Source organism: Pelodiscus sinensis, chromosome 12 (assembly GCF_052426305.1).
Source record: "Pelodiscus sinensis isolate ZL-2025 chromosome 12, ASM5242630v1, whole genome shotgun sequence".
In the NCBI taxonomy this organism is placed as follows: Eukaryota; Metazoa; Chordata; order Testudines; family Trionychidae; genus Pelodiscus; species Pelodiscus sinensis.
In genome coordinates, this window is record NC_143063.1 from 51,935,437 (window position 1) to 51,949,475 (window position 14,039).

At 69.9% G+C, this 14,039-nt stretch overlaps 1 protein-coding gene across 2 annotated transcripts in view; it reads right to left on the reverse strand.

Annotated features, from left to right (window-relative positions):
* DHX38 (DEAH-box helicase 38) overlaps window positions 1-10,000 on the reverse strand; it is a 56,569-nt gene extending 46,569 nt beyond the window's left edge. Inside the window, exons 1-6 of one of the 2 annotated variants that reach the window (XM_089781577.1) lie at window positions 9,851-9,940; window positions 6,097-6,163; window positions 4,972-5,321; window positions 3,881-4,068; window positions 3,685-3,795; window positions 45-216 (exon numbers count right to left, since the gene is read on the reverse strand). In XM_089781577.1, the coding sequence (XP_089637703.1) occupies window positions 45-216; window positions 3,685-3,795; window positions 3,881-4,068; window positions 4,972-5,294 (794 nt within the window). In that variant the 5' untranslated portion in view covers window positions 5,295-5,321; window positions 6,097-6,163; window positions 9,851-9,940. Of the gene's footprint in view, window positions 1-44; window positions 217-3,684; window positions 3,796-3,880; window positions 4,069-4,971; window positions 5,322-6,096; window positions 6,164-9,850 lie in introns of both variants that reach the window. The other variant, XM_089781576.1, reaches the window with a different exon arrangement.
* Window positions 10,001-14,039: the final 4,039 nt, after the last annotated feature.

Below are 14,039 nucleotides of genomic sequence, written 5' to 3' on the forward strand. Positions count from 1 at the left end.
CCCCACACAGCAGGCAGCCCCCTGCCCGCCCAGCCCGGCTCTACCTGTCCCGGTCCCTCCTGTCTGTGTCCCGGGCTGCGGGTGCCCGATGGCTGCGCTCGCGCTCGGAGTCCCTATGGGAGGGTGTGGGGGAGGGGGACTCCCACTGGGAACGCCGGGAGCTGCCATAACCGCTCTCCTCTTCCTCCCAGCTGGAGCGGGACGGCGTGGCTGCATCTGGGGGGAGAGTGGGTCTCATGCCTCGTGCCGGCCAAGCTAGGCCCCTGCCAGCGGCAGCCAAGGCCTGGAACCTTCAGCAGGGAAAGCGAAACCCCACAAGCCTCACCGACCTGACCCCCAGCGAGGAGAAACCCCTCAGAGGCGACCCCCACCTGAAGAGCTGAAAAGAGGCACTCCCTTCACACTCGCCCCACGGGAGGCAGGGGGGAGGGGCCTCCTCCCAGAGCCCAGGGTTAACTCTTCCAGGGGCCCACAGCAAGTGGATTTGGTAGGGCTGCCCAGGCTCTGGGGTGGGGCCAAACACGGGGGGTGCCGTGTGCGGGAAGGGCTGCCAGAGAGCAGGCTAAGGGTGGGAGTGCAGGGTCGGGGGGGTACAGGAGCAGGCTGGGGGTTGCAGGGTCTGGGCAGGAGGGTGCAGGAGCAGGCCAGGGAGGGTGCAGGGTCGGGGGGGGGGAGGGTGCAGGAGCGGGCCAGGGAGAGGGTGCAGGGTCTGGGGGGGAGGGTGCAGGAGCAGGCTGGGGGGAGGGTGCAGGAGCGGGCCAGGGGGAGGGTGCAGGGTCTGGGGGGGAGGGTGCAGGAGCAGGCTGGGGGGAGGGTGCAGGAGCGGGCCAGGGAGAGGGTGCAGGGTCTGGGGGGGAGGGTGCAGGAGCAGGCCGGGGGGAGGGGGTCCACGGTCTGGGGGTGCAGGAGCAAGCTGGGGGGAGGGTGCAGGAGCAGGCCGGCGGGGAGGGGTGCAGGGTCTGGGGGTACAAGAGCAGGCCGGGGGGAGGGTGCAGGAGCAGGCCGGGGGGGAGGGTGCAGGGTCTGGGGGTACAAGAGCAGGCTGGGGGGAGGGTGCAGGAGCAGGACGGGGGGGGAGGGTGCAGGGTCTGGGGGTACAAAGAGCAGGCTGGGGGGAGGGTGCAGGAGCAGGCTGGGGGGGGAGGGTGCAGGAGTAGGCCGGGGGGGAGGGTGCAGGGTCTGGGGGTACAAGAGCAGGCTGGGGGGAGGGTGCAGGAGCAGGCCGGGGGGGGGGAGGGTGCAGGGTCTGGGGGTACAAGAGCAGGCTGGGGGGAGGGTGCAGGAGCAGGACGGGGGGGAGGGTGCAGGGTCTGGGGGTACAAAGAGCAGGCTGGGGGGAGGGTGCAGGAGCAGGGGGGGGGGAGGGTGCAGGGTCTGGGGGTACAAAGAGCAGGCTGGGGGGAGGGTGCAGGAGCAGGCCGGGGGGAGGGTGCAGGGTCTGGGGGTACAAAGAGCAGGCTGGGGGGAGGGTGCAGGAGTAGGCCGGGGGGGAGGGTGCAGGGTCTGGGGGTACAAGAGCAGGCTGGGGGGAGGGTGCAGGAGCAGGACGGGGGGGGAGGGTGCAGGGTCTGGGGGTACAAAGAGCAGGCTGGGGGGAGGGTGCAGGAGCAGGCCGGGGGGAGGGTGCAGGGTCTGGGGGTACAAAGAGCAGGCTGGGGGGAGGGTGCAGGAGCAGGCCGGGGGGAGGGTGCAGGGTCTGGGGGTACAAAGAGCAGGCTGGGGGGAGGGTGCAGGAGTAGGCCGGGGGGGAGGGTGCAGGGTCTGGGGGTACAAGAGCAGGCTGGGGGGAGGGTGCAGGAGCAGGCCGGGGGGGGGGAGGGTGCAGGGTCTGGGGGTACAAGAGCAGGCTGGGGGGAGGGTGCAGGAGCAGGCTGGGGGGGGAGGGTGCAGGAGCAGGCCGGGGGGGAGGGTGCAGGGTCTGGGGGTACAAAGAGCAGGCTGGGGGGAGGGTGCAGGAGCAGGCCGGGGGGGAGGGTGCAGGGTCTGGGGGTACAAGAGCAGGCTGGGGGGAGGGTGCAGGAGCAGGACGGGGGGGAGGGTGCAGGGTCTGGGGGTACAAAGAGCAGGCTGGGGGGAGGGTGCAGGAGCAGGCCGGGGGGAGGGTGCAGGGTCTGGGGGTACAAAGAGCAGGCTGGGGGGAGGGTGCAGGAGCAGGCCGGGGGGGGGAGGGTGCAGGGTCTGGGGGTACAAAGAGCAGGCTGGGGGGAGGGTGCAGGAGTAGGCCGGGGGGGAGGGTGCAGGGTCTGGGGGTACAAGAGCAGGCTGGGGGGAGGGTGCAGGAGCAGGCCGGGGGGGAGGGTGCAGGGTCTGGGGGTACAAAGAGCAGGCTGGGGGGAGGGTGCAGGAGCAGGCTGGGGGGAGGGTGCAGGAGCAGGCCGGGGGGGAGGGTGCAGGGTCTGGGGGTACAAAGAGCAGGCTGGGGGGAGGGTGCAGGAGCAGGCCGGGGGGGAGGGTGCAGGGTCTGGGGGTACAAGAGCAGGCTGGGGGGAGGGTGCAGGAGCAGGCTGGGGGGGAGGGTGCAGGAGCAGGCCGGGGGGGAGGGTGCAGGGTCTGGGGGTACAAGAGCAGGCTGGGGGGAGGGTGCAGGAGCAGGATGGGGGAGGGTGCAGGAGCAGGCTGGGGGGGAGGGTGCAGGAGCAGGCCGGGGGGGAGGGTGCAGGGTCTGGGGGTACAAGAGCAGGCTGGGGGGAGGGTGCAGGAGCAGGCCGGGGGGGAGGGTGCAGGGTCTGGGGGTACAAGAGCAGGCCGGGGGGAGGGTGCAGGAGCAGGCCGGGGGGAGGGTGCAGGGTCTGGGGGTACAAGAGCAGGCTGGGGGGAGGGTGCAGGTTCTGGGGGTACAAGAGCAGGCCGGGGGGAGGGTGCAGGAGCAGGCCGGGGGGGAGGGTGCAGGGTCTGGGGGTACAAGAGCAGGCCGGGGGGAGGGTGCAGGAGCAGGCCGGGGGGGGGAGGGTGCAGGGTCTGGGGGTACAAGAGCAGGCTGGGGGGAGGGTGCAGGAGCAGGCCGGGGGGGGGGGTGCAGGGTCTGGGGGTACAAGAGCAGGCCGGGGGGAGGGTGCAGGAGCAGGCTGGGGGGGGGAGGGTGCAGGAGCAGGCCGGGGGGGGGGGTGCAGGGTCTGGGGGTACAAAGAGCAGGCTGGGGGGAGGGTGCAGGAGCAGGCCGGGGGGGGGAGGGTGCAGGGTCTGGGGGTACAAGAGCAGGCCGGGGGGAGGGTGCAGGAGCAGGCCGGGGGGAGGGGTGCAGGAGCAGGCCGGGGGGAGGGTGCAGGAGCAGGCCGGGGGGAGGGTGCAGGAGCACAGTGGGTGTGAGCGGGGTGCGCTGGAGGTGCAGCGTCTGGACGAGAAGAGGCAGGGGATCGGGGCGCCTGCCTGGCCCAGATACCGGGGGGGGGGGGGGGGCAGGGCCCAGGCGTCTCCGCATGGCTCACGCTGCAGGGAAGCGCTCCCTGCAGACACCAGCCCCCCGCTCCCACTGGCCACGGTTCCGAGCACGCCCTGTGCCAGCCCGCGCGGCTCGGGGCTCCCCACCCCCAGCGCCGGCTCGGCCCAGCCCAAGGCAAGCCACAGGCCAGAGCAGATCCCCCGCCCCGGTGTCCAGGGCACAGGCTCAGCGATCCCCCCGCCCCGCGCCCCGGGAAAGCTGCACTCTGAGGTCCCCCCAGCCTAGCGCCTCGCAGCGGCTCCTACCCTTCGGCCGGTGTCTGGGGCTCTCCGGTTCGCCCCTCCTGCTGCTGCCCCTCTCGGACGAGCCCTCCTTCTCGGAGCGGCTGCTGCTGTGGCGGCTCCTGTCCCGCTCCTCTGCCAAGAGACGGCAAGTCAGCCTGCAGCCCAGACCCCGGGCCGGAGCCGGGGTCCCAAGCACAGAGGGCGGAAGGGCGGTCACCTCGGTCCCGCTTGCGGTCGTGGTCCCGCTCTCTGGTGCGGCCCCGCTTGTGCTCCTTCTCCTCCTTGGAGGAGGCGTAGACGCCGTGCTCACGCCGCTCCCGCTCCCGCTGCCGGCTGCGCTCCCAGAACTCCTCGCTGACCCCCCCCGTGTGGGACGGCGTCTCCACGTGGGCAGGGCGGTAGTGCCTGGGGGGCGACGGGCGGCTCAGCAGGGCCAGCAACGTACACGGGCCTGGCCTCATTCACTGCCAGCCTGGCAAGCAGCTGAGCCGAGCACAGCGACCTCCCCTCCGCCCCAGGGCATCTGCAAGGGAGCCCACTGCCCCGCCAGCCGGCTTCAGTGCACCCGGGGGACAGCACCAGCCTCCCGTGCTGAGACCCAGGAGCAAACCCTGCCAGTCGGGATGTTAGGTATCGGCTAACTGACTCGTTGATTACTCGACTGGTCGATAGTCCCCGGGGGCGGGGCTGGCAGCCAGCGCGCTCCAGCCCCACGCCCGGAGCCCCTGCCCCCCCACGCGGCTGCCTCTGTCCGGGGGGCCCGAGTTCCAACTCGCGCTGGGCCCAGGCCTGAGCCGGGCTGCCTGCCCACCTGGCTCCCAATACACTGCAAACGCAGAGCCGCAGCGGGGGTGGGCCCCGGGCCGGGCTGCTAACCAGTGGACTGGCAGGGGAGGCCTGTCGTCTGGAGCGGTGGCTTGGCGGCTAATGGACTCCACTCTTCCATCCCTTCCCCGAGGCCTTGGGGTGGGACAGGGCCGTGCCTGAGGCACACCTGGCTCCTGGCTGAGAGATGCATGTGGAACCAGGCTTGTCTCCACCCAAGTCTCCTTCCTCTCACCCCATGCAGGCGCCTTCGCTCTGCTAGACAGAGCTCAGCCGCCCACAGCTCCCGGGCCAGGGAAAGGCTCCGTCTCTCTGCTCCACAGGCACCTGGACCCGGTTTCTATCCTACGTGCCCCGGATCCAGGAATCAGCCCCGCTGCCTTCAGGCACTGGCGCCAAGCCCCTTCCTGAAAAGGAGGACCTCTGGCACCCAAAGGCTGGGGGAGGCCCTAACTCCCCCCCCCCCACCCCCAGGACCTTCACCTGTCCTGCCGGCTGCTCCTGCTGGTCCTATCGCTCCCCTCCTCCTCAGAGCAACTCAAGTCATCTTTGGCCTCCTCCCAGTCTTTGTAGGAGGAGACTTTGGACTTCTTCTTGTCCTCCGTGTCTTCCTTCTCCTCGCGCTCCCTGCGCTTCTGGGCAGCAAGCAAGTCCAGCCCCAGCAGGGAGGTGCGGGGGGCCGGAGCTTTGAAGACATGCTGCTCGTTGCAGGCACTTTTCTTCTTGATGATCAAGCCTCCAACCTGGGACTCCAGGTCTGTCCCTTCCAGCCGGTGCAGCGAAGTGTCCTCAGAGACATCCTCCATCGCTAGGGTCCTGTGGCCCGGGGCTCTCTGGAAGGCACACAATCAGGCACTGGGATGAGCCGACTCTTGGGGGGCTCCTAAGGAACTAACAAGAGAGGAGGCAAGGCACATACACGGGGCTCCCTGAACTGCTCGGCCCACAGAAAAGCAAGCCCCTCGCTGCCACGGGAGACATGAGGCCGGAGCGTCTGCTGGGAGGGGCTGATCCACCACCCGTCTCTGGAGTCAAAGCCCCAAGACGCCCCTGGGAACATTGACAGTCAGGCTGACACCTAGGAGCTTTGCAAGGCCAAAGCCCAGAGAGTTCATCTGAGCACCAGACACCTGGTGGGTGAAAGCTCCTTCGGCTGGAGAAAAAAGACCCCTGACACTTTTAGAAAACCAGCAGACCCCCCCCCAGACACACTTCCCCACACCCTCACCAAGCTCAATCTCTGGATTACAGACCTCAGGCGTCCCACGCCATGCTCCACACAAAGCAGCCCCGCAGCACGCTCACCCAGGAACACACCCCTGCAAGCAACCCCCATTGCCAACTCTGCCACACAGCTACACTAGCAACACCATCCCAGGGCCTAACCACAAAGGCCGCCACACCAGAGGCTCATACAGGGGCACGTCCTCCAATGGGATCTATGCCATCAAGTGCCAGCCATGCCCCCTGCCACGCGCACTCGCCAAACCGGACAGTCTCTGCAGCAAAGGATTAATGGACACAGATCAGATATTCCAAAAGGTAACACATGGACGCCTGCTGGGAACAGGCACTCACTAACAGAGCTAAAAGTGACAGTATCATTACCAGGCAATCGCAAAACCTCGCTGGAGAGAGAAGCTGCAGAACTTGATTTCATTCACAAGTTTGACACCTGCAACAGACATTTAAACTAGGGATGTGAAATATCGCTTAAATGCATAGAGAGTAACTTCCTGAATTCTTATTGGTGACTCGACTGCTCCACGGCGCCCGGGGGTGGGCCCTGGCCCCACCCCCAGGGAGCCCCCTGCCCCTCTGCCGCAGAGGCAGCAGTGCGGGGGGCCAGGCGGGAGCTGGTCCGTGAGGGGAGCCAGTTTAAAAACCGGCTCCCCTCAGACCGGCCGCCTGTCTCCCTCACAGTGACGCACACACACAGATGGACACGCAGGCCTGGCTCTCCCACCGGGAAGGGCCGGGACCATGTCAGTCAGCAACAGCCTCTCATGACCCCCCACAACCAGGGAGAGGAGGGCTGGGGCCTCTCGATTTCCCCTCCGCCTCTTGCACCTGCCCCCCCCAGTCACAGCTCTGGACTTCCGGCCTCCCCCGAGGGTGACACTCACCCGTTAACCGTTCACACCCTGCGCGGACACCCCCAAACACTGTCTGCTCCCCACCCTGCGTGCACACACGCACTGTGCGTGTCAACATGTCAGCGTGAGTGTCACACAGTGACAGACTGACGGACACCCCCGACACACACACGCACACGCACACCCCGACACACACACACCCCGACACACACACACGCACACCCCGACACACGCACACCCCGACACACGCACGCACACGCACACCCCGACACACGCACGCACACGCACACCCCGACACACACGCACACCCCGACACATGCACACCCCGACACACGCACCCCCCGACACACGCACACACCCCCCGACACACACCCCCACACACACACACCCCCCCCGACACGCACACACACCCCCCCGACATGCACACACACCCCCCCGACACGCACACACGCACCCCGACACACACCCCCCCCCCCCACACACACACACACCCCGACACACACACACCCCCCCCACACACACACCCCGACACACACACGCACACCCCGACACACGCACACCCCCGACACACACGCGCACCCCGACACACGCACCCCCCGACACACGCACCCCCCGACACACACACGCACCCCCCGACACACACACCCCGACACACACCCCGACACACACACACACCCCCCGACACACACACACGCACCCCCGACACACACACACGCACCCCCCGACACACACACACACACCCCGACACACACACACACACACCCCGACACACACACACACACACCCCGACACACACACACACACCCCGACACACACACACACACCCCGACACACACACACACACACCCCGACACACACACGCACCCCGACACACACACACACACCCCCGACACACACACACACACACCCCGACACACACGCACACCCCGACACACACACACACACACCCCGGCACACACACCCCGACACACACACACACACACCCCGACACACACACACCCCGACACACACACACACCCCGGCACACACACACACACACCCCGGCACACACACCCCGACACACACACACACACACCCCGACACACACACACACACCCCCCCACACACACGCACACCCCCACACACACGCACACCCCGACACACACACGCACACACCCCGACACACACACACACGCACCCCCACACACACACACACCCCGACACACACACACACACCCCGACACACACACACACACACCCCGACACACACACACACCCCGACACACACACACACCCCGACACACACACACACACACCCCGACACACACACACACACACCCCGACACACACACACACACACCCCGGCACACACACCCCGACACACACACACACACACCCCCGACACACACACACACACACCCCGACACACACACACACCCCGACACACACACACACACACCCCGACACACACACACACCCCGCACACACACACACACACCCCGGCACACACACACACACACCCCGGCACACACACCCCGACACACACACACACACACCCCCGACACACACACCCCGACACACACACACACACACCCCGACACACACACACCCCGACACACACACACACCCCGGCACACACACACACACACACCCCGGCACACACACCCCGACACACACACACACACACCCCGACACACACACACACACCCCGACACACACACACACCCCGACACACACACACACACCCCACCCACACACACACACACCCCGACACACACACACGCACACCCCCCCCCCCCCCACACACACGCACACCCCCCCACACACACGCACACCCCCCCACACACACGCACACCCCGACACACACACACACACGCCCCGACACACACACACACACGCCCCGACACACACACACACACGCCCCGACACACACACACACACGCCCCGACACACACACACACACGCCCCGACACACACACACGCACACCCCGACACACACACACACACGCCCCGACACACACACACACACGCCCCGACACACACACACACACACCCCGACACACACACACACACGCCCCGACACACACACACACACGCCCCGACACACACACACACACGCCCCGACACACACACACGCACACCCCGACACACACACACACACACCCCGACACACACACACACACGCCCCGACACACACACACACACGCCCCGACACACACGCACACACGCCCCGACACACACACACACACACCCCGACACACACACACACACGCCCCGACACACACACACACACACACACCCCGACACACACACACACACACACGCCCCGACACACACACACACACACCCCCGACACACACACACACACGCCCCGACACACACACACACACCCCGGCACACACACCCCGACACACACGCACACACACCCCGACACACACACACACACACACCCCCCCACACACACGCACACCCCGACACACACACACACACCCCCGACACACACACACACACCCCGACACACACACACACACCCCGACACACACACACACACGCCCCGACACACACACACACGCCCCGACACACACACACACACACCCCGACACACACACACACACACGCCCCGACACACACACACACACGCCCCGACACACACACACACACGCCCCGACACACACGCACACACACCCCGACACACACACACACACGCCCCGACACACACACACACACACACACCCCGACACACACACACACCCCGACACACACACACACACGCCCCGACACACACACACACACACACACCCTGACACACACACACACCCCGACACACACACACACACACACACACGACACACACACACACACCCCGACACACACACACACACGCCCCGACACACACACACACACACACACCCCGACACACACACACACACCCCGACACACACACACACACACCCCGCACACACACACACACGCCCCGACACACACACACACACACACACACACCCCGACACACACACACACCCCGACACACACACACACACGCCCCGACACACACACACACACACACACCCCGACACACACACACACACGCCCCGACACACACACACACACACACACCCCGACACACACACACACACGCCCCGACACACACACACACACAGACACACACACACACACACACAGACACACACACACCCCGACTCTCTCTCTCCCCGCGGGGGCGGGCCCGGGGCGGTTGGGGGACGCGCCCGGAGACCCGGCCCTGCCCCCGCCCGGCCCCCCCTCACCTCTCGGCCCCGCCGCCTCAGCCGCGCCGGCCCCGCTGGGGGAGCGCCGCCATGCCCGTCCCACAATGCCCCGCGACAGCCGCCGCTCTGCCCGGCCCCGCCCATAGAGACGAGCCGGGAGACTCGCGCTCACCATAGAGCGCGGCCGGGGGCTAGAGCGGAGCCGGCCCCGCTTCCGGCCGCTCTCGCGGGGCACGTGGTACAGGCTGCCCGGAAGGGGAAACGCCGCGTGCGAGGGGACAGGCTGCCCAGGCCGGGGGCGCGAGAGCGCCGGGCACGTGGGCGGGGCTGAGCCTGCAGCGCCCCCTGCCCAGCCCGTGTGCAGCGCCCGGCTCAGTGTCGGGGGCGGGGCTTAGCGTTTGGGGGCGGGGCTCACTATGCAGGGATGGGGGGGGTTACCAGATGGTTTAAAAAGATACCGGACACACTTGATCTCAGATGGGGGGGGGAGCAAGGGCCGCGCAGGGTCGGGGGAGGGGAGAGCAGGAGGCGGGAACAGTCTGGCGGGAGGGGGTCGGGGGAGAGGGGCTGGCGGGAGGGGGTCGGGGGAGCAGGGCTGGCGGGAGGGGGTCGGGGGAGAGGGGCTGGCTGGGAGGGGGTCGGGGGAGAGGGGCTGGCTGGGAAGGGGTCGGGGGAGAGGGGCTGGCCGGGAGGGGGTCGGGGGAGAGGGGCAGGGCTGGCCGGGAGGGGGTCGGGGGAGCAGGGCTGGCCGGGAAGGGGTTGGGGGAGGGGGCTGGCCGGGAGGGGGTGGGGGAGAGGGGCTGGCTGGGAGGGGGTCGGGGGAGAGGGGCTGGCCGGGAGGGGGTCGGGAGGAGAGGGGCTGGCTGGGAGGGGGTCGGGGGAGAGGGGCTGGCTGGGAAGGGGTTGGGGGAGAGGGGCTGGCCGGGAGGGGGTCGGGGGAGAGGGGCTGGCCGGGAGGGGGTCGGGGGAGAGGGGCTGGCTGGGAAGGGGTTGGGGGAGAGGGGCTGGCTGGGAGGGGGTCGGGGGAGAGGGGCTGGCTGGGAAGGGGTTGGGGGAGAGGGGCTGGCCGGGAGGGGGTCGGGGGAGAGGGGCTGGCCGGGAGGGGGTCGGGGGAGAGGGGCTGGCTGGGAAGGGGTTGGGGGAGAGGGGCTGGCCGGGAGGGGGTCGGGGGAGAGGGGCTGGCCGGGAAGGGGTTGGGGGAGAGGGGCTGGCTGGGAAGGGGTTGGGGGAGAGGGGCTGGCCGGGAGGGGGTCGGGGAGAGGGGCTGGCTGGGAGGGGGTCGGGGGAGAGGGGCTGGCTGGGAAGGGGTTGGGGGAGAGGGGCTGGCCGGGAGGGGGTCGGGGGAGAGGGGCTGGCTGGGAAGGGGTTGGGGGAGAGGGGCTGGCTGGGAAGGGGTTGGGGGAGAGGGGCTGGCCGGGAGGGGGTCGGGGGAGAGGGGCTGGCGGGAGGGGGTCGGGGGAGCGGGGCTGGCTGGGAAGGGGTTGGGGGAGAGGGGCTGGCCGGGAGGGGGTCGGGGGAGCGGGGCTGGCCGGGAGGGGGTCGGGGGGAGAGGGGCTGGCCGGGAGGGGGTTGGGGGAGGGGGTTGGGGGAGGGGGCTGGCTGGGAGGAGGTCTGGGGGAGCAGGGCTGGCTGGGAGGGGTTCTGGGGGGAGCGGGGCTGGCCGGGAGGGGGTTGGGGAGAGGGGCTGGCCGGGAGGGGGTCGGGGGAGCGGGGCTGGCCGGGAGGGGGTCGGGGGAGAGGGGCTGGCCGGGAGGGGGTCGGGGGAGCAGGGCTGGCGGGAGGGGGTTGGGGGAGCGGGGCTGGCCAGGAGGGGGTTGGGGGAGAGGGGCTGGCCAGGAGGGGGTTGGGGGAGCGGGGCTGGCCGGAGGGGGTTGGGGGGAGCGGGGCTGGCGGGAGGGGGTCGGGGCTGGGGGAGGGGGTCGGGGGAGCGGGGCTGGCGGGAGGGGGTCGGGGGAGCGGGGCTGGCGGGAGGGGGGGTTGGGGGAGCGGGGCTGGCCAGGAGGGGGTCTGGGGGAGCGGGGCTGGCGGGAGGGGGTCGGGGGAGGGGGCTGGCCGGGAGGGGGTCGGGGGAGAGGGGCTGGCCGGGAAGGGGTTGGGGGGAGTGGGGCTGGCTGGGAGGGGGTTGGGGGAGAGGAGCTGGCCGGGAGGGGGTCTGGGGGAGCAGGGCTGGCGGGAGGGGGTCGGGGGAGCAGGGCTGGCGGGAGGGGGTCGGGGGAGCAGGGCTGGCTGGGAGGAGGTTGGGGGGAGCGGGGCTGGCCAGGAGGGGGTTGGGGGAGAAGGGCTGGCAGGAGGGGGTCGGGGGAGCAGGGCTGGCGGGAGGGGGTCGGGGGAGCAGGGCTGGCTGGGAGGAGGTTGGGGGGAGCGGGGCTGGCCAGGAGGGGTTGGGGGAGAGGGGCTGGCAGGAGGGGGTCGGGGGAGCGGGGCTGGCGGGAGGGGGTCGGGGGAGCAGGGCTGGCGGGAGGGGGTCGGGGGAGAGGGGCTGGCCGGGAGGGGGTCGGGGGGAGAGGGGCTGGCCGGGGAGGGGGTTGGGGGAGAGGGGCTGGCTGGGAGGAGGTCTGGGGGAGCAGGGCTGGCTGGGAGGGGTTCTGGGGGAGCGGGGCTGGCCGGGAGGGGGTTGGGGGAGAGGGGCTGGCCGGGAGGGGGTCGGGGGAGCGGGGCTGGCGGGAGGGGGTCGGGGGAGCGGGGCTGGCCGGGAGGGGGTCGGGGGAGAGGGGCTGGCCGGGAGGGGGTCGGGGGAGCAGGGCTGGCGGGAGGGGGTTGGGGGAGCGGGGCTGGCCAGGAGGGGGGTTGGGGGAGAGGGGCTGGCCAGGAGGGGGTTGGGGGAGCGGGGCTGGCGGGAGGGGGTCGGGGGAGCGGGGCTGGCCGGAGGGGGTCGGGGGAGCGGGGCTGGCGGGAGGGGGTCGGGGGAGCGGGGCTGGCGGGAGGGGGTCTGGGGGAGCGGGGCTGGCGGGAGGGGGTCGGGGGAGCAGGGCTGGCGGGAGGGGGTTGGGGGAGCGGGGCTGGCCAGGAGGGGGTCTGGGGGAGCGGGGCTGGCGGGAGGGGGTCGGGGGGAGAGGGGCTGGCCGGGAGGGGGTCGGGGGAGAGGGGCTGGCCGGGAAGGGGTTGGGGGGAGTGGGGCTGGCTGGGAGGGGGTTGGGGGAGAGGAGCTGGCCGGGAGGGGGTCTGGGGGAGCAGGGCTGGCGGGAGGGGGTCGGGGGAGCAGGGCTGGCGGGAGGGGGTCGGGGGAGCAGGGCTGGCTGGGAGGAGGTTGGGGGGAGCGGGGCTGGCCAGGAGGGGGTTGGGGGAGAAGGGCTGGCAGGAGGGGGTCGGGGGAGCAGGGCTGGGCGGGAGGGGGTCGGGGGAGCGGGGCTGGCTCGGGCTCACGCAGATCCCGGGGTGCTGCCTGTCCTGCGCACAGTCCCAGTGGGGTGCATGGGCAAGTCCGGCCCTGGGGATTCCATCCTGCCCCAGCGCTGCCCCCACCCACTTCCTCTCTGCTGCGTAGTTGCGTCCTGCCTGGCTGGTTCGCGCTGCGCGGATACTCCTGATAACAACAGAACTTACTTCATTAGAAAATACCATTTCTAGGTCCGGTATTTTCTCAATTTGTTTCCCAGACAGAAACCTCAAATATCAGACTGTCCAGTTGAAAACCTGGCAACTCCAGGGGCAGGGCCGGGCTCAGTGTGGGGGGAGGCGGGCCGGGCTCAGTGTGGGGGGAGGCGGGCCGGGCTCAGTGTCAGGGAGGGAGGGCAGGGCCGGGCTCAGTGTGGGGGGAGGCGGGCCGGATTTAGTGTCGGGGAGGGGCAGGGCTCAGTGTCGAGGGAGGGAGGGCAGGGCTGGGCTCAGTGTGGGGGGAGGCGGGCCGGATTTAGTGTCGGGGAAGGGCAGGGCTCAGTGTCGAGGGAGGGAGGGCAGGGCTGGGCTCAGTGTGGGGGGAGGCGGGCCGGATTTAGTGTCGGGGAGGGGCAGGGCTCAGTGTCGAGGGAGGGAGGGCAGGGCTGGGCTCAGTGTGGGGGGAGGCGGGCCGGATTTAGTGTCGGGGAGGGGCAGGGCTCAGTGTCAGGGAGGAGCCGGGCTCAGTGTCAGGGAGGGAGGGCAGGGCTGGGCTCAGTGTGGGAGGAGGGGGGCAGGGCTGGGCTCAGTGTGGGGGGAGGGGGGCAGAGTCACATTACTGGATATTAAGGGGAGCAGCCAGCAGCAGGGGGGTGCCCTCAAGTGTGTACTCAGGGGCCATGTGAGGTGTCAC